Source organism: Ornithodoros turicata, chromosome 2, assembly GCF_037126465.1.
Source record: "Ornithodoros turicata isolate Travis chromosome 2, ASM3712646v1, whole genome shotgun sequence".
In the NCBI taxonomy this organism is placed as follows: Eukaryota; Metazoa; Arthropoda; class Arachnida; order Ixodida; family Argasidae; genus Ornithodoros; species Ornithodoros turicata.
The window spans coordinates 889102-908370 of NC_088202.1; the positions used below are offsets into that span (position 1 = coordinate 889102).

General features: G+C 44.7%; 1 protein-coding gene across 1 annotated transcript in view; it reads right to left on the bottom strand.

Moving 5' to 3' along the window:
* Positions 1-8: 8 nt before the first annotated feature.
* LOC135382953 (lipase 3-like) overlaps positions 9-19269 on the bottom strand; it is an 85292-nt gene continuing 66031 nt past the window's right edge. Inside the window, exons 4-5 of the mRNA XM_064612620.1 lie at positions 1870-2041; positions 9-77 (exon numbers count right to left, since the gene is read on the bottom strand). Of these exons, the coding sequence (XP_064468690.1) occupies positions 9-77; positions 1870-2041 (241 nt within the window). The remainder of the gene's footprint in view (positions 78-1869; positions 2042-19269) is intronic.

Consider the following 19269-nt stretch of genomic DNA (forward strand, 5'->3'; position numbering starts at 1 on the left):
GTGGCTGATTACCCGTCTATAAAAGCGGCAGGAGGGGAGGTCTCGATAAACAGGCTCTTGAGAATTGTCTCGACTTCCTGCAAGGGCAGAATAAACCTTGTGTGTTGCTCGTTTGAATTGCTGTTGTGCTGCTTGTTACTTCGGGCGCGGAATGGACGGTCTGATGCCCCGGGTTGTGGGAACTTAGGTTTCCACAAAACAAACAGTTATCAGAAATACATATGATGTGCAGAATACTGATTACTCTTACTCATCCCCATATCATGGTCATCATGTATCTCTCTCTCTCTCTTACAGAATATGCTGGAGTTCAATTTCTGTAGTCATGGTTGTTGTTAATGTTAACTGTTTACGACTTGCTCAACACTGAATACCTCATAAAATACAAAATCTTCCGTGGAACATATTCTTAAGCAAACAATAAGTCCCTTCACGGAAGGAAATACGGCCAGCCTGGCGTCTGTAGACCACGAAAGGCAGAGTAAATCAGAATCGCTTGAAAGCGCGAAGCTGCTTTGAATAATAATAATAACGGCAATGAAGAACGCGAGTTGAAACAAGATAAAACAAAACATTAGACCATCCAGTATTTTACATTGATAATTCGTACAATAAAATCGAGCAACAAAGTGGGACAGCTTCCAAATATCACAGTCGCACTTCAGAACGCACTTGCTTTGTTGTCAGATGCCAACACATCAATATAATTGCAATGCCAGGGGTCTAGCAGATATTTTTCATTGCTGACGGCGATACAACCAATACAACTTCGCGGTGAATCCCTAGAGGCACACATATCTCGTCAGCAAAATCTTCATTGTCACGGAGATGGATGCTTGGGTTCCCTGTTTTGAACGGCCGCCGAGAAGAAGACGATTATATTCGACGAAAAAGTACATCTCATATGTCATACCTGGCAGCGCATGTGTACCAAACGATTCACACAAAAAAAGCTGTTCATTATAGCGTGTTAGGCGAACACCTGCAACGAAGAGAAACGTAATGCTTCAGACCTCAGACGCGACCAGAGACCTTGTGACCTTGTAGGTGCGACTCGCGGGCCCTACTGCGTTCACAGCCGCATAGCTGGAGGCTGGGAGGACCATTGCTTGTCATTGCGCAACCCCGGTGACGTAAAGGGAGCCAGCAGCACAACGTGCATAATTGCTCGATCCACAAGAGAATGCGCACGGGAGAGGAGGAATGCGAAGAGAAACATCAAGCGCGCGCTTCTCACAGAGTTTTTTTCGATTTCGCTCAGAAAAATTTATGTGATTTAGTTTCTCGGCGGGAAGAACCGTTTCGAGAAGAAAAAAAAACATGGGTTCCGGAAATTTCATAGTCCCTTAGATAAACATAGATAAATTATGACTTCTCCTATGACATCTGCTCTTGGGATAAGATGAGAGTGTGTAAGGTTAGATGGCACGAGCACCACCTTGTGATTGCGGGCTGGATCACGTGCAATGGGGCCAGAAAATTACTCTTGCGGCAAATTAAACAATATTATTTAGAAGATTATAATTACAAATTTATTCTTGTAGCGAGTGCGGCCCAACGTTCGCGAGGAGACGCTCTGTCCAGGACACAGTTGAGAAACCAAGTCACCTGCATATTCTGTGACGAACACTTTCGGTTATACAAGCAACAGCTACAAGAAGCTGAAGCTTGTGGCTAGATAGCTCAGGTGGATGCGCGGTTGTTTCCATCCTAACATCCCAGAACGGATCGGGTTCGAGTCCTGGGTCGACTATGTTAGCTAGATTCTAGCCAATGCTGGGCTGTCATGTGCGGGGTAGCTGTAGTGGTGGTGGGGGCCATCACCGACTATGGTAGCGTGGGTAATTGGTGGTTAAATGGCAATAGTACAATGCGACTTCTCGCTCTTACTTTGTCGTTGTACTTTGGGCGTTCTGACAGCATCACCATGAATGTAGCCGGTCCAAGAGAAAGTCCAATGAAGAGGAGCTTCTCGCAGCAAGTCTGCTGGAGGACATAGTCGATCTCTGCCGTCAGGTCATAAATGCCCTGTTCGTGGAATCTGCAAGGAAGATACCTCAATCATTACGGAATTTTTCTTGTCGAGATATTAACTTGAGAGAGGTGATTCAAGATGACACTGGTAAATCTTATTGGCATTTATTGAGAAGGTGTCAACATCAGTACTATATATATACTTAGTGTTCGAAACGATTAGTAAATTACAGGCCATAGTGTAAATTTAATGGTTATTAGTGGTCTGTTATTATTAAAAATAGTATTTAGTTATTATGTTTGCGGATGTATCTGTAAACAAATAATGCGTTAGCTTCAGAAGGCTCATATCAAAGGAAAAACGGCGGTGTCCATCTGCGGACACAAGAAAGAAATCAGATGGAAGGAAGGAGCAGCTTCAACGAAAACAACGAAGACAGCGGGAAACGACACACAAGTTTCAATGCGTTAGCATTAGAAATGCCACAAAGCGACGACGAAGCCACAAGATGCCACAAAACGAAGATGAAGTATATAACAGGTTGCAAACGAAGTACGAGTGCTGGGTCATAGGCGACAAAAGAAAACAGAAAGCGATCGACGGTGCCGGGCTGCCGAGACTGAACATCAACGTAAGCAACGCCTGCCTGCAGACGCCACGTTTCAAGCCCGAAAGCGAGCAAACGAGATCGAGGATCGGCCGTGTCGATCTACGGACAGACGTGAAGACATGGAGGAAGGAAACACAAGTAACGGCTCTTCCTTCCAGACTTGCGTAGCCACCCTATAGGTAGCGGCCGCTCGAATCAAATCGCATCGCTATTACGTCCTGTCCACCATGTGATCCTCTCTAAAGTTTCGGTTTTGCACCGCTTTGTTTCTCGGGCTGCTCGCCGTGTGATTTTGCTTTTCGGAAGTCATTTATCGTAAAAATGTTAGCGACATCATAGAAAGGGCGTATAGTAATGTGTTCTTGCGGCTGGGGCTCCTCGCTCTCCCTGCTGTATCCGGCTGCGGCGCTCGTTGAACGGAAAACAGCTCTGGTCACGGGAACACGTTTTATTCCGCAGTACACGATCAGTTGTTCAGTCGCCTGTGTGTGTTCGAGTCACCTTGAATTGTTCGTTTCGGACATTACACTGTGCTGCAGATTCATTTCGTATCCTGTTGTTGTACGAATCTGATAAATGTTGTTCTGGGCACAGCATTCTACCGCTATTGTTTTTAATCTGTATTAATGATTTAGTTAATACTGTTGATTCACGTATTCGCTTATTTGCAGACAACTGCATAATTTACAGAGCTATATCAACTGACGACGATTGCAGGGTACTTTAGAGCAGACTTGTGCGTAACGCGTTACTAGTAATTGCGTTACTTGTAATCAATTAATTTTTTGAGTAATTTTTCGAGTAATCAGTTACTTTAAAGTCAAAGTAATTTTTCGAGTAATCAGTTACTTTAAAGTCAAAGTAATTTTTCGAGTAATCAATTACTTTTCTGAGTAATCGATTACTCAGTAATTGATTACTTTCCCGGCAGAGACTAACTCATCTTTTAGATGTTCTACCCCAAGTCAAGACCTTCGTGCCGTCACCTTTGTTCTGGAATTTCAGGGTCTCTCCCCCTAATCTGTTCCTACACCAGTGTGGTGACTGGTGGTACCTTTGTGGTAGCTTTGGAGCTTTAGTGAGTCATGGGGAAGTTCCACGCATGATCTTCCACAATCGGGTCAACGTCTTCCCGGGCGATAACTACAGTAGACGTACATATTTTTGGGTTATTTCAGCTGTTCCACCTGTTGAACTTTCCTTTTTTCTTCTTTTTTTTTTTGCTGAGGCACACAAAGACGGGTATAATTTGCGTGAATGCAGAATAACGACCGGAGTAACGCGTTACTTTTCTACCCGTTACTCAATTACATTCCTGTAATTGGTAACGGTAATCAATTACTTTTTCCGTACAAGTAACGGTAACGGTAATCAATTACTTTTTTCGAGTAACGGGCACAAGTCTGCTTTAGAGTGACTTGACCAAAATCGAACTGTGGTGCGAGAATGGGGTATCACTTTAACCACGTCTAAATGTAAATGCGTTCCCTTTTCCTCCAATAATTGCAACCTCTCTTACCAATTAAATAACATGATTCTTGATACCGCAGATGATTACAAATATCTCGGCGTTGCTTTAAGAAAGGACTAAAAATGGGACAAACGTATAAACAAAATTGTAAGCAAAGCTTGTAAAGCATTGGGTTGTATTCAAAGAAATTTCAAAAGGGCTCCAAGAACTGTCTACTACCCATATCCGTCCGTCCTTGTAAAATGTGTGTCCGTGTGTCCGAAATTTGTAGCGCGGTTTAGGACCCCCCTAGAACAAATCTTTGGCGAAAACTAGAAAAAAATACAGAACCAATCGGCTAGATTTGTCTGTAATAATTAGACTCCTCAAGTTAGATCAACATATATGAGATCCATGCTGGGGTGGCCTACACTCGGATGCCGTTGGAAACAATCTCGATTAAAACATTTTTATTTTATGTACCACCGACTTACTGGCATTCCTCGGGGGCGTTATTTTTTTTTCGCCGAGTTGCACTTTAGGACTTAGGAACTATGCCAATAGTGCTGCCAATTGTGATGCCAATCAGGTGAAGGAGAAAAATCCAGCCGAAAACCCTTCACCACCTCAAACAGAAGAAACAAAACGCAAGACAGCACGTGTAAAAAATATACATATTTTATTCGCTATTATATTTCCAGTCATCAGATTCTGAAAGAAAACATAATATCAACATTTCATCACATTGCTTAATAATTTTTCACTTACGGAGCCCTGCACCAACAACCTGAAAGATTTTTTATTATTATATGAAACCACATTCGCATTCAATAATATATACATACAATACTGCGGCCACACTAGATAATCTGAAAAAAAAAACACATTTTAATATCAACGATCATACTTCCATTATCGCAACAATAATCTGAAAAAGAATCTTATTTAATATCATATTCCACATTCAAACACACATTGCGGCGGCGGCGGTGGATCCCAATAATCTGAAAGTGAATCTCGTTTACTATCATAGCCTACTTTCGCTAATACATACAATAGTTCGGCCGCACTGGCTAATCTGAAAAAGACACATTTTAATATCAACAATCATACTTGAATTATAGCAAGAATAATCTGAAAGAGAATCTCATTTAATATCACATTCTACTTTCAATAATACATACAATATTGAGGCCACATTGGATAATCTGAAAAAGACACGTTTTAACGTTGCCACCATCATGGCAACAGTGTACCTTTAATTACAAGCTCTGATAGATAAAACTAATTTCGAGCACAACATGGAAGCTAAGTTTAATATTCCAAAGTGACACAAATTTAATAAATCAGTTTCTTATGAAGTGAATACCGCAGACATAAGGAAATAATTCGAATCAACACGATCAACAGATAGCGTTATTATAGAACCAAACCGACATATCCTCCAACATGTAGGGAAGTATTAGCTAAACTATACCATATCAAAACGAGAAACGGACACCACATTTAAACAAAGAAGATATTCTTAATCAATATGGTTACAATCAAATTACAAGTTCTATTATAAAAAGTCTAATATTCCCGTATGTGACCACCATCATTGCAATAGCAGGATTTTAATACAAGTGCCCCTAGATGTATGTAACTAATTGTGGACAATAGAGACCCTCGAAGACCATGGGACACGAACGACAAGGATACAAGAAAAAATAAAATCTATAACACTACATTTAATCAAAGAAGATATTCTTAATCATTACGATTACAATCAAAATTACAAGTTTTATTATAAAAAGTTCAATTTCCTCTACGTGACCACCATCATTGCAATACCGGGATTATAATTACAACTGCCGATAGAGGTATGTAATTCATTGTGAACCGCAGAGACCATGGAAGACGATGCGACACAAACGACACGACGACACTAACACAAGAGGAAATAAAATCTATAACACTACATTTAATCAAAGGTATTGTTGGTATTCATTGGTATTCTTATCAAAACAACAGAGGAGAATAATCTATCATTTTAAGTACCATTAAATCATCCTCGTGACCTAATCTAATCGAACACTATACAATTTTCATTCTAAAAGGCACTGCAAACCTTACTTTGTTTTATGAATCCAACACAGAAACTAGATAAGTTAAAAATGAACTTCATTGCATAGCCCGCTCCTAGCCAACAACCAGCTCTAATGATATGTGCCCTGATTTGTTAAAGACGGGAGGCGTACGCCTGTTTTGTGACAGTTATGAACATTTCGAGCACAATAAGGATTCCAAGTTTCACATGATTTGTTCCAACGTTACACACCTTTTAATTAATCAAATTTCTTATTAAGTCAATAGCATAGAAGTAAGGAAATAATGAGAAACAACACAATCAACAGGTAGCATTAATAAAGAGCAAAACCTGCACACCATCCAACGCGTAGGGAAATAATAGCCAAACAATATCATATCAAAACAAGAAACATTACAAATTTAATACTGTGACTAGCACTTAACACTCTAAACGGCGCATCATCATCGAACACGTAAACAACAGATGCACGCAGGAAAATAATAGCGAAACATTCCATCAAAACGAGAAACATTACAAATTTAATACTGTGACTAGCACAGACTTAACGCCAAAGAACACTGTAAGCGGCGTCACGTGAACAACAACAGAGGAAAATAATCTTCATTAAACCATCATAAAACCATCTTCGTTACTTAGCCTAGATAGTAGAATATCTGAAACAAAGTCAAAACAATAATGAATTGAGACTGTTGAAGATGAGACAGGACAGAGAGGGATGACGATGTGTTTATTCCGTTAGAAGGAACTAGAATGAGCGCGATGTCTGTCACGCGAGTGTCACAGACAATGAGTCATCATCTTCTTTGTTGACAGTAGAATGTTGACATAACATTCAACAGCTTGCCGCCCGCGAAGAAGCAGAATCGTTTGGCCGTTGTAGCTGTGAAGACTCAATCTTATAGAGATGTTGCACTGGTCTTCTGAGTGTGGTCCGAGAGGATGTCCTCAACAGACATACCCTGATCCTTCCATCGGAGCTCGGGAAAACCTTCTCCACGACCCCCATTCTCCATTGTAGCCTGGTTCGGTTCGGTTCTTCGATGAGAACAACGTCACCGACACTCACATCAGTCCCCTTTAAGAGGCCATACCAGTCGGGCAGCAACTCCGATTCACGATTTTCCCGATTCTAGATGGCGCCACGCTCGTCCTTATCACGCCGTTCGCCACCGACTCACGAAATAATCCCCATTGTGCATGGTTGACCTCGCGAGTTTAAGGCGGCCCGCGCCCTCTGCGCTGTTTGTCGAGTGGTAAAGTGTCGGACTTTGCCACGAAAGGTCCATAGTTCGATTCGAGACATTCACATCTTTTTGCTTGTCTCCTATTGCTACATGAGTACTTTTTTTGTTCTTATATATTCATGCTACAATTATTGTTTTCACGAGTCACTACCGCCTGTACTGACTGACTATGGAATTTTTAGCTGCTCTTCTTATTGTTTTACTAGCGCATACTTACTGTATGCCGACGTACAAGTGTGATCGGATAGTACAGATGCCGGTATCTCGGAGGCTCTCAATTGGATCTACCAGCGGCGGTAAATTAGGCTATAAACATTGCCTACACACAGCGCTTACAATGCCAGTCTGGAAAATCTGCTCGAAACGGTATTCCTTTTTTTTTTCTCTGCACTCGCTTACATAATAATAAGAATAATAATAAATAATAATCATAATAATAATAATTTTACTCAAGAAAGCAAACTACAAATATAATAAAACAGGCCCCTCTAAGCGGAAAAGCTTGTGGCACTGGGCCTGAAGCAGTCAGCGGCATACAGTTTGACAGTACATGAACATATAAAGGTACTACATCCCATGATAAAGTTGCCGTAGCGCTTTTTTTAGTTTGTACTTCGATTCCAAAGAAAAACTGTCGAAGGGGAGCTCATTAAAGATACGAGGTAAATAGCATTGCCTGCGACAAAGTCCATATTTTGTGTGTGAGAAATGCACAACAGGGCAGCATTCGCTAACCGGGGTCCTATATGAGGGGTCCCAAAAATGTTTTTACAACATGCAATTTACCTTGATAATTACTCTATTATTCATGCAAAACTGACATTTTGATATGTATATTTCTGGTCAGTAAGCATTATAAAATATCTGAATTCATTTACAAGGCGTTTGTGCAAAAGACTTTTCAAAATTTCCGTCGTAGAACATACTTCTTATTATTACCCGAAAACTTCAGTAACATATTTGAAAGGCTCCTTTCCTCCATGTTCTCCTTTCTTTTTCTTTCACTTTATACCCGCTCAGAAAAATGATGTCAGTCGACAACCCCAGTGACAGGGGACTCCCTTTCTTCTGGTGTCCGAGTTTGCAAAACCGTACAAAGGGGGTGAAGGGCGATAAAGGCTTGGGGTTGACACACTGAAACCAACCAAAAAAGATATGGGAAGGTCGAGCGGCAAGGCCTTGCAGCGGGAGTCGCGATATTCCCAACACAGTCTTCTTCTCTTTTTCTTTTTTTCCTGAACGCCAAGAGGAACGATTCCACAAAAAATAAAAGGACACAATGTAGAAAAATAACTATGGTCACCTGACAACATAACAGGTTCTTGTTTGAGTGTGGCAGAAAAGTACAGTTCGGCCTCCTTATTATGTGGGACAGAATAATATATGCCTTCTTTTCTTTATCAAGAATAATTTCTGAAGCGTAAATTTTTACTCCAGATTTCGTTGTGTTGGATGCTGAGGTCTCAGTTAATTCAATCTAAACTTGAAAACGTGAAATTCGTTCGTGGAAAAGCTGAAGAACGGGACACCATGAGAGCCAAATTTATGCGTATTTTAGGAATGGGAAATTTTCTATTTCCAAAGTGCTGTCCGTTGACAATACAAAAAAACCATCTGCTGTACACCTAACATTTTATTAATATGCGCGTTGCTCCACACATGCGCATTGCTTAGAACTCAGTTGATGTTGATGTTGACGAAAAAAATAATAGGGAGAAATAGGAAACTCAGTAACATGCCTCATACTCTAACGACCCTCGTTTTGTGGTTGTACCAATATAGAAGCTGTCTATGAACCAATCAATGTCAATCCGTATTACAGGTCACTTCTTTTTATTTAGTTATTTTTTTCCTATTCAAAGAAGTACCCGTGAGGTACCGCGTTAGCATCGTAACAGCTCGTTGTGTATGGTTTTCTGTTGGATGTAACGGCTCGTTGTGTGTACTGACTTATGGATGTATCGGCCAGAAATGGAAGTAAAGTCTCGTTGGATGTAACGGTCGTTCGTGTGTAAGAGCAGGGTGGATGTAACGACTCGTTTTCGGATGTAAGAGCATGATGGACGTAACGGCGCGTTGGATGTAGTGGCACGGAATCGCTCTAACCTAGGTTCCCACCGGGGACGATTTTTCCGTATCCCGGAAATTACAGGAGCGCCGTTGTGAACAGCTGAGGAAACGGATCATAGCCGATCAAGTGCTATCACATTATTTGTTTAAATTGGGAGACGGGATTTTTTAAATTAACATGAATGCTAATGCACAGTAAAACCACTGAACAAGGAAGATAAATGCGGTTACACCCACTGCGCCGCTTGCGTTGCGCCGATTACATCTGTTCTTTCTGTTCCTCTCTCGCAAAGTTTGCTGAGTGCAGACAATGCGGTAAGATTAGGAAGGGATTCTCCAACAACAAATAAATATTGACTATGACACGAGGTGATTGATCACCGGTGATTTTCCAAGGTCCTGCTACCTTCTACTGGGCAGATCTGTAAGCCGCGTTCTTTTATAAAGGGGAGTACTACAGAATACTGAGCGCAATGACACATAACCTTCTGTATTCGTATCAATGAAATAAACGCAAATGCCCACAATCCTGAGGCTCTGACATCACGCTCGTTGAACGTGGATATCGTCGGACGTAGTTCCCAACTCTGGTATTTTCTATATATAGTTTTCTATATATTTTCATTTTGTTGTTGGTGGCGGTCAGACAATGATGTTGTAGTTGTTGTCTCATACTTTCTATGTTGATGAACCGTATTTTCAATGCAATCAAACCGCAATGAAACACCTGAATAAGTGGGTGTAGAGCTTTTATAACCCATAAACATCGGCCCAGAAAAAGATGTAAGGACAACTGTAACACCTGTGTCTGACTGACAGTAAAGAAATACTATAGAATCCAGCGAACGATATCGCTAGCGAACTAATGCAGCAAACTATGTATATCCATTTTATGTTGCTTATTGAATGGAATGTAGATTTAACTACTCATTATAAACACATAAAAAAAAGAAAAAAAAGCACCCTATGTCTCCCAATTTCAACAAATCCGCAAAGCGAACGATAACATTCGGTCGGCTGTGATGTATTTCATCGGCTGTCTCGATTTCAGTTCTTACTTGCATCTATATTCCAGGGGCTTTTAATGCACAATTATCCTCACTTTACCCACCACACACTTTCTTTTCGTAGTAAACATATTGTATTTTTCATATTCGCTGGCTAGTCTATTTGCGAGCACCAAATGCTATGCATTCCAGTTATTTGATTTCTAATACAATAGCCACAAAACTTTTTCATAATCTACACCATCCCATCCAGTGGTCATTCATTGGAGTGCTCACCCGGTGTCTCTTTGGCCTTTCCATTTTCAGCCTTCTGACAGTTCGGCGTTATGATTTTTTGGTCTTTTGGCTGTCGGCCTTCTGATAGTTCGGCGTCATGATTTTCGGCCTTTTGATAGGCTCAATCAGCCTAAATAAATGCATTGCATTTAGCAACACCTATTCAAAAAAAATAAAAGAAATGGAGAAGGAGGAAGCTCCTAAAACCCCTTGGACTCCATTTTTATGTATAAATGAACAAGATAAAATCAAAAGAACTTGACGCGCGACGAGGTCTCGGAGCATGATTTCCGTCTCAATTGCGCTGATTATTACACGGAAACTTCAGTACTATATTTTTAGACACTGCTTGGTTTTCACAGGGTACTTCACATTACATTTACAAGATGAATACTGTCTGGTGTGAGGAGCGGCCGCAGCCTCCTACCCGACGGAGCGGGCCTTTTGCGGAAGACGGCCACCAGGCGCGCTGCTCCACGGATGTATGCTAGTGTCTGAGCGCTCTGGCTAGTCCCCGGGCGGAGTTCTTTCGTGCATGACGTATCGGAGGGTGGGATAACGATGCTGTCGCGTCTTTGAAGTGCTTTATTTTATCGTCGGCTGTGCACAGTTTCGTGGAATAGTGAACCTTGAGAAGATCTAACGCCAGTGTGAAGAAAAAGCAAAGTGCAAAAACGAACAGAGCGCAGACCATCCGTCATCGTATATTAAAGAATTCAACATGGGTGGCCTACGCTACTGTTCAGAAACTCTCTTCAAGCTTGTCTCCAAACTTTCACAAGATACCTTCACAAGGTTCTTTTCATGTCGTAAAGGGCATGCAGACAGCCTATACTAGAAGTCATGGCATGTGCTATGGGCAGTGATGGGCAGTACTTGATGTAAGAAGTACTTAAGAACTACTTTAAGTACATTTCTGTGTACTTGTACTTTACCTTAAGTACATTTTAAACCGTGTACTTTGTACCGTACTTATAGTACTCTTTTCCGAGTACTTTCCCATCAAGTACTCAAGTGCCCAAACTGGACTCCAGACAAAACGTCACAAAAGAGTATCAAAAATGCACCCTACTAAAAGCGCTAAAATGACAACAAGAAGACGAAAGCACACAGATAGTGTTGTGAAGATGATGAGGAGCTACGGAAGATGATGAGCAACGCGCCCCGCGCGCCTGCCCCTTGCCGCAGAATAAACTAGTCACTGACCCGTGAACACGTATCTGCTTCCTTCGCGCTAACATAATTGGTGGAGGTGCGAGAGCTTTCTCCCGCCCCCGGCTTCACACGTTCCTACCTGGAGCTCCGAAGTGGAAGGAAAATACCCCCGATGACACCCCCTGGGCAACAGCAACAGGCACCGGAGGCAGGCAACGGAAGCGGCGTCAACCGACGACGGCTGCGCCGTCTCCGACTCGAGTTTGCCAAATGCGTCAACGGGACCCGCCGCCCTTCAGCGGCGCAGCGGATGACGACGTGAACGACTGGCTTGCCCTGTACAATAGAGTGGGCTCTCATAACAGCTGGGACGAGACCGCCAAACTCGCTAATGTGGTCTTCTTCCTGAAGGGCACGGCCTTACAGTGGTTCGAGAACAACGAGACCAGCCTTACATCTTGGCCCACCTTCGCAGACTCGATTACCAAGGTATTTGGCCGACCGTCCCAGCGGAAGCATTATGCTCTCCAGCGCCTGTCCACTAGAGCGCAACTCCCTGGCGAGACCTGCACCTGCTATGTAGAGGATGTCCTCTTATGTCGTCGCGTCGATCCGGCCATGCCCGAGGTAGATAAAGTCAATCACATTTTGAAGGGCATCGCTGACGATCTCTTCGGCTTCCTCGCGCCCAAGTCGCCAAAAACCGTGTCGGAACTTATCGAGGAGTGCAGCGAGTTCGAAGAAATGCGGAACCGCAGACTTTCTCCTGGGTTCCATCGCCTCCCGGAAACACTTGCAACCTCGACCCCTTGCGACACACGGTCTCTCCTTGACCTTGTCCGTCGTGTTGTCGCCGAAGAGATCAGGTCCGTTATGCTGTCGGCTCCTTTTACTCTACCTGCTTATTCCACACCTTGTGACCCCCACCACGACCAGGTCGCTACCGCCGCGGCCCCTGGCGCCCAACTTGACGACATGGGCTTACCTACTGAGCCAACGTACGCCGCAAGGCCGACATACGCAGACGTGTGTGCTTCCCGCCCGTGGCAACCTCCTGTCCCACATTGGCCCGGAGTTCGCCCATATCGGCCCACGCAGCCGCCTGCGGACTACCAGCCAGCATTCGACCGCTTTTCACGCACCAACACGTGGCGCACGGCCGACGGACGTCCCATCTGCTATTTCTGCCGCTCACCTGGCCATATCCTGCGATACTGTCGTCGCCGCCGACCTGACACTCCCCCGTCTGGCCCGGTTTACTATTCACGCCAACTGCCGCGGGACTCTGCTAACGACGCTGATCACGCAGGTGGCGAACGGCGCTCACGGTCGCCGTCGCCGTACCCCCGTCGTCGGCGGACGTCGTCGCCCATGGTTACATCAGTCCCAAACTAATTCGTGCAGCCTGCGGTACCCTGGAAGCGCAGGCTGCAGCCTAGGTGGTCCTAGACGCCTGCAGCACTGTCCACACTCTTACTACGTCTTACCATCCCCAAACTAATGGCATGACCGAACGATTCAACCGCACTCTCGCCGACATGATCTCCATGTATGTCTCCGCCGACCACACCAACTGGGACGTCGTCCTACCGTACGTGACGTATGCCTATAACACCGTGTGCCAACGCACGACTGGTTACAGCCCGTACTACCTCCTATACTCCCGGGAACCCACCACAGTCCTGGACACTCTGCTACCTTGTCCCCCACCCGAGGGCCAGCCCACTCTGGTCTCCGACGCCGTCGCTGATGCCGAGGAAGCTCGACAGTTGGCACGTCTGAGAACCTTCGCGGCCCAAGAGGACGAGCGTTCTCGTTACGATGACCGCCACCGAGCTGTCGAATACCATGTCGGTGACGAAGTCCTCATCTGGACCCCCACCCGTGTCCCCGGCCGCTCTACGAAACTCCTCAGGAGATACATTGGACCCTACCGGGTAACACGCAGGCTCTCCGCTCTAAATTATGAAGTGTCGCCTCTCGTCCCACCGCCGGACCGCCGCTTCCGGGGAACGGAAGTCGTGCACGTACTCCGCATGAAACCGTTTGTTCGACCACCCACTCCCTTACCCACCCCTTCCGAAGGAGGGGGGTGATGTTGTGAAGGTGATGAGGAGCTACGGAAGATGATGAGCAACGCGCCCCGCGCGCCTGCCCCTTGCCGCAGAATAAACTAGTCACTGACCCGTGAACACGTATCTGCTTCCTTCGCGCTAACAATAGCGCTATCTGTGTGTTTTCGTCCTCTTGCCGTCATTTTAGCGCTGAACAGCCCAGTTGACTGATTACCTCTCTACATGTAACTGCAAATTATGTCTTCTGATTAAGTTCATATTCACAGGTTAGCACTTAAGCTAGGACTTTATGGCATTAGAGCATTTGTTAAGAACGCTCGCTAAAGTTTTGCCCAAGAAAGCAAGGCACATATACTAAACAGTGAAATGCAAAGTGATACAAATTAAATTCACAATGTACTTGATGAATACTTGAAGTACTTTGCCTAGTACTTTGTACTTTGCCCATCACTGGCTAGGGGGAGCCTTATGGAAATGTTGGCCGTCAAGCCCATGGTGAATATTTCACGACGAATATTGTAAAATTCTATGCTGTGATGAGAATGCACTTCCTCGTAAAGAGCATTAACCGTTCTCGCGCAGAGCGGAGCAGAAGCAGAAACTTTCAAAGGAGGCGCGTCTCCAGTGAATACACTTACGTGAGCATTCAGACTCGTGTACAGATGTTCTTTGTTTTCATTGTGTGCATATGTATGTGCATATATATCATGATGAGGGGACGAAACAGGTTATTTCTATTGCTGTGTATAATAAATCTTGTTTTGACATTGCTAGGTTGAAATTTGGAGATGATCGTGTCTTCACTGACTGATAGGAAACTTTATACATCGAGGAACAAAAAGAAAGATCAGCCGGCCTTGTTGTTATGACATTAAAAAAAGAAAACCAAAAGTAAGAATGGACAAAAAAATAACCTGATAAAAGAAAGAGATATAAAAGTTGAAAAGGGAGGTTAGCACTTTGTCACGTCCGAGCTACGCATGGGACATACCAAACTGAGTACCTGATCCTTTGCGTGCTTGGATAAGCGATCTTCAATGTGTTTTAAGCTATTCGTTTTCCATTGATATTTACCCCTCACTATTCCCTTCCTCCGCAAAACTTCTCTGCCACACGGGCGAAAACGGCCCGTTCAGCAGACGCGCTTCGGGAGCGTTCGGGAGAATCTTCGCATACATCCGTGTTGGCGCGCCACCTGACGGCGTCTTCCGCGAACGGGCCGCCTCGGCTGCGGCGTTCCTCACACCAGACAATATTCATCTAGCCACCATACCGGAGCTTTTCCTTATCTTCCTCAGAAGGCCTCCCTTTGTGCGCCGTGCAAAGACAGACGGGTACAGGTTTTGGGTCATCCAACGTGCAACTAGCAAGGATTGTCGAAAGATGGAAAATCCAGGGAACAGGTCTCGAAAAATTGGCCGTATCTCAAAATAACGTGATCGAAGCCCCCGTTGCAAAATAAACTACTGTAAATAAATGTTATCTGGCTGTTTCTGCGCGGAAACTGCCAAAGCCCACTTAGACTAACCTGAACATGAAAATGCAAACACCGAACTTTTACTAACCTAATAATCAACTAACTAACGTGCTGTTCCGTCGCGTCCGTTTCATTTATCTCCTATTTGTTAATTTTATTTATTTATTTATTTATTTTTGTATTTTTGGAATAGCAAGCCGACGTCCCGTTTGGCTGACCTTTAGCCCGTTTTTTTTTTCTTTTCGTCTAATAAATATATCCCCCTCCCCCGTCGCTGTCGTTGGTTGTCGTTGGTTTTCCTTGCTACGCGAACGTGAATTTGGGTTCCGGAAAAGACTGTTGCTCATTGCGTGGGCGGAAATAATTGTGCAGCGGCCGCTTGATCGATTTTTCTTACTGGTTCACGTGGAGCGCTCATGAAAAAAAAAGAAAATAATAAAGATAAAAATAAAAATATATTGATCAATAAAAGAAAAATAGAAACAACAAATAAAGCTGCAGTTCTAAGTACCGTTATCCTAAGAAACATTTATCTGTGTGTAATCCGCTTGCTGGCTGTTTCAACATTACGAACATTACAGGGCAGTCCTGTTGAACGTTACTGGAATGTTTGTGAAGTCGGCCTTCCACTAACCGTAAATACGAGAGATTCTCGTTAGCCTTATGAGACAGTTGACTGAGTAAGCACAAACCCGAAACGGCAAAATCGAGCAAATTGACGTTTCATGTCAAGCTAACAAACTCATCTCACTTCTCTATAAGCGCACCGAAAAAAGAAGAGGTTTATTGGTCTCGGTGGTCTCTTACACGGGCCGAAAAACCAAAGGGGCTGCCAGGCACACGTACACAGAAAGTGAAGAGAGCCGCCTTATCTACCACGTCAACTCGACTCATCCCGGAGGCCTAAATGAAAGACTCATTTTAGGATTCTAGTTTGTCGGCACGTGTTGTAACATACCGCCCTGTGACACGGATCTCGTGTTAGCCCCCTAGCGGGCTGGGCGATATATACAACATGTTTCCCGATATCCCCCTCATTCCTTCCTACTAGTCTGAAGAAGAGCCTTCGCTCGAAACGTCACCCCTCATCCCTTTGCTCCCCCCCTTCGGTACACCAGTCCCCCTTCTTTTCTCTCTTACACGGGCCGCGACAACGCTGGCTCGTCTCCCCAACGTTCCCCCCCCCCCCGACAATGCTGGCTGACGATAATCCCTTTACGAGCAGCTAAGTAAGCTTTTGTCCTGGTCTCGAAGGCCAGGCTCTAAGTCCGCTGTCCATGAAAGTAAAGAGGAGAGAGGGAGCATTACAGTGCGCTTGCACGCCGCATGGTCGGCGGAAGGATACGGTCAAAATGTTCCGCGCGGTTTTTCCTGTGCTACGGCTAGAGGGCGACACAGAATAACGCGGTTTACGGGGCTTTGAGACGGTATTTATCCATACTCACTTTTCATGCTTTTTTATAAAAACGGAAAGTGGTACACATATAAATTTGATGTCTATCGATTCCTGAAATAATTCCAGAGAAAGTAAATGGAAAAGGTTTTTTTTCGAAATGGCTATAGAAGTTTAATAAAACCTGTTCAAAGAGGGAGGAGAAAAATTGTGTATTTTTTTCGCATTCGTGACGTCGCCGTAAAATACATACGACATATATGAGAAATATTGTAGCGTAAATAGTTTCATCTCGTCTTCCTCTTTATGATGAAAGCACCCGCGTCAAAATCTGCGCGGCCGTTACCGAGAGAAAGCATAAAAACTGTTCTATAGGAAAGACATTGGGACGGAGAGCTGGTATGTCCTCTTAAGCCCTTTGAGTGATGTGCAGAACGAAGCTCGCTGAGATATTCTCTCTGCCATCTTTCCCATACCAATGCAAGGCGTTGTTGGCGCATCCTCCACGTGTTCCTCATAAACTCCGTTGACTGGAGGGCATCCTGCAATGCATCTTCGGGAGTGGTTGATGTCGTTGCAGCCTGCGCTAGTAGTCGTCCAGTAATCATGTCTGCCGGTGTCAATGGCGTGGGCTCTGTGTGTTCGTTATAGACGTACGTGATCGGTCTGGAATTAATCATGGCCTCCACTTCGGTGAGTAGTGTTTCCATCTCGGCGAAATCTACAATTGTCCTGGATAGAGTCTTTCGAATTGCGGATTTTACCGAGCGTATCAACCGCTCATAGAATCCACCCCACCACGGAGCCCGCTCTGCTATAAAACGCCACCTGATTGCTCTGATGGCCGTATAGTCTTGAATGATGGGAGCTCTCATTACACTCCATAGCGCGCCAAGCTCTTTAGCTGCTCTCTTGAAAGCCTTTGCGTTATCGCTATAAACTGTATGGCAATTTCCTCTACGAGCTGTGAATCTGCGAAACGCCTGTAGAAACTTGTTCACTGACATGTCCTCACAGAGTTCGATATGTACGGCTCTGGTGACCGTACACGTGAACAGGACAATGTATCCCTTTTGGTACGATTTAGTTCTGCGTTTCAGCGTTAGAGGCCCGGCGAAGTCGACGCCGACGACTTCAAAAGGGTGACACATTGTTATGCGTTCAGCCGGTAGTTGAGCATCCACTTGTGTTAAGTGCCTAGAATCGTTCTTCTTACATGTTGTACAATTCCTTATGACTCGCTTGATTTGTTGCCGTGCCTTCATCATCCAAAATCTTTCCCTGACCTGGACGAGTGTATCTCGTACCCCAGAATGCAGTACCTGACGGTGCGATGCCAATATCAAGAGGTCGCCGTAGTAGGAGTGTGCTGGGATGAGAATGGGGTGACGCCTTGCAAATGACTGCTGACTTGAGCGCAGACGTCCGCCGACTCTCAAAATGTCGCTGTCGTCCACGAATGGCCTGAGATCTCGGTGCTTGGATGACTCGGGAATGGGCCTCCCCCTTTTTAAACAGCTGATCTCGTCTGTGAATGACGAACTCTGTACTATCCTGATCCAATAATTTTGTGCTTTCTCGACTTCTTCCGCCGACAGCGGCCCTACCTGCACATTCGTTCTCCTTGAGTTAGCTAAGAAGCGTAGCACCCATGCTGTCATCCGGTGAAGGAAATTTAAGTTGCTGAATCTTCCCACATCCACTATGGGATTTGCTGTCTCTTGATTCGATTGCAACACTACATGGTGCACTTCTAAGCTCTCGGCTATAGATGAACTGTCCGGTGAGGGCCACGTATGACGTGAAAGTTGTAACCATGACGGTCCTTTCCACCACAGGTCAGAGTTCAGTAATAGTCTCGGCGCTATGCCTCTGGTTAAGAGGTCGGCTGGGTTCGTATTGCTCGCCACATATTGCCAATCTTCCTTCCCAACGCTGTTGCAGTTAGCCGTTCTCACAATATTCATGGCGTAACAAGATCCTTGTAGCGTCCATCCGAGTGTTGTTTCAATGGCCTGTACTCCTTGGCGTAATTTTTGGGACCTTCCAGTCACGAAATCCCAATAATAATCTGCTCCAACCAGAATTTCTAGTGGTGGACTGCCAGGAGAGTCGGATGAGTCAGCGAGAAGTAGACCGCACTCGCGCATGTGATCCTTTATGTCCTGTGTGGGAATTTCCAGAATTTGGGTGCATATTTTCTCCACCACCAGAGCCCGAACGGTTTGGCAGCTGCATGTAGGTTGTTGTCTGATATGTAGTTCAACAAGATCAAGCACCTGCGGTCGTCGTGGATCATCTCCGAAAGCTCCGATGGAGACGTCCTCCGTGCGAATGCGTTTGCAGCCAACTGCGTCAGACATGGCTTTTGTAATAAAGGTGCACTGACTACCACCGTCGAAAATGATGCGGGTGTAGCGCTCGGTTCTGGCGCCCCCAGACCAA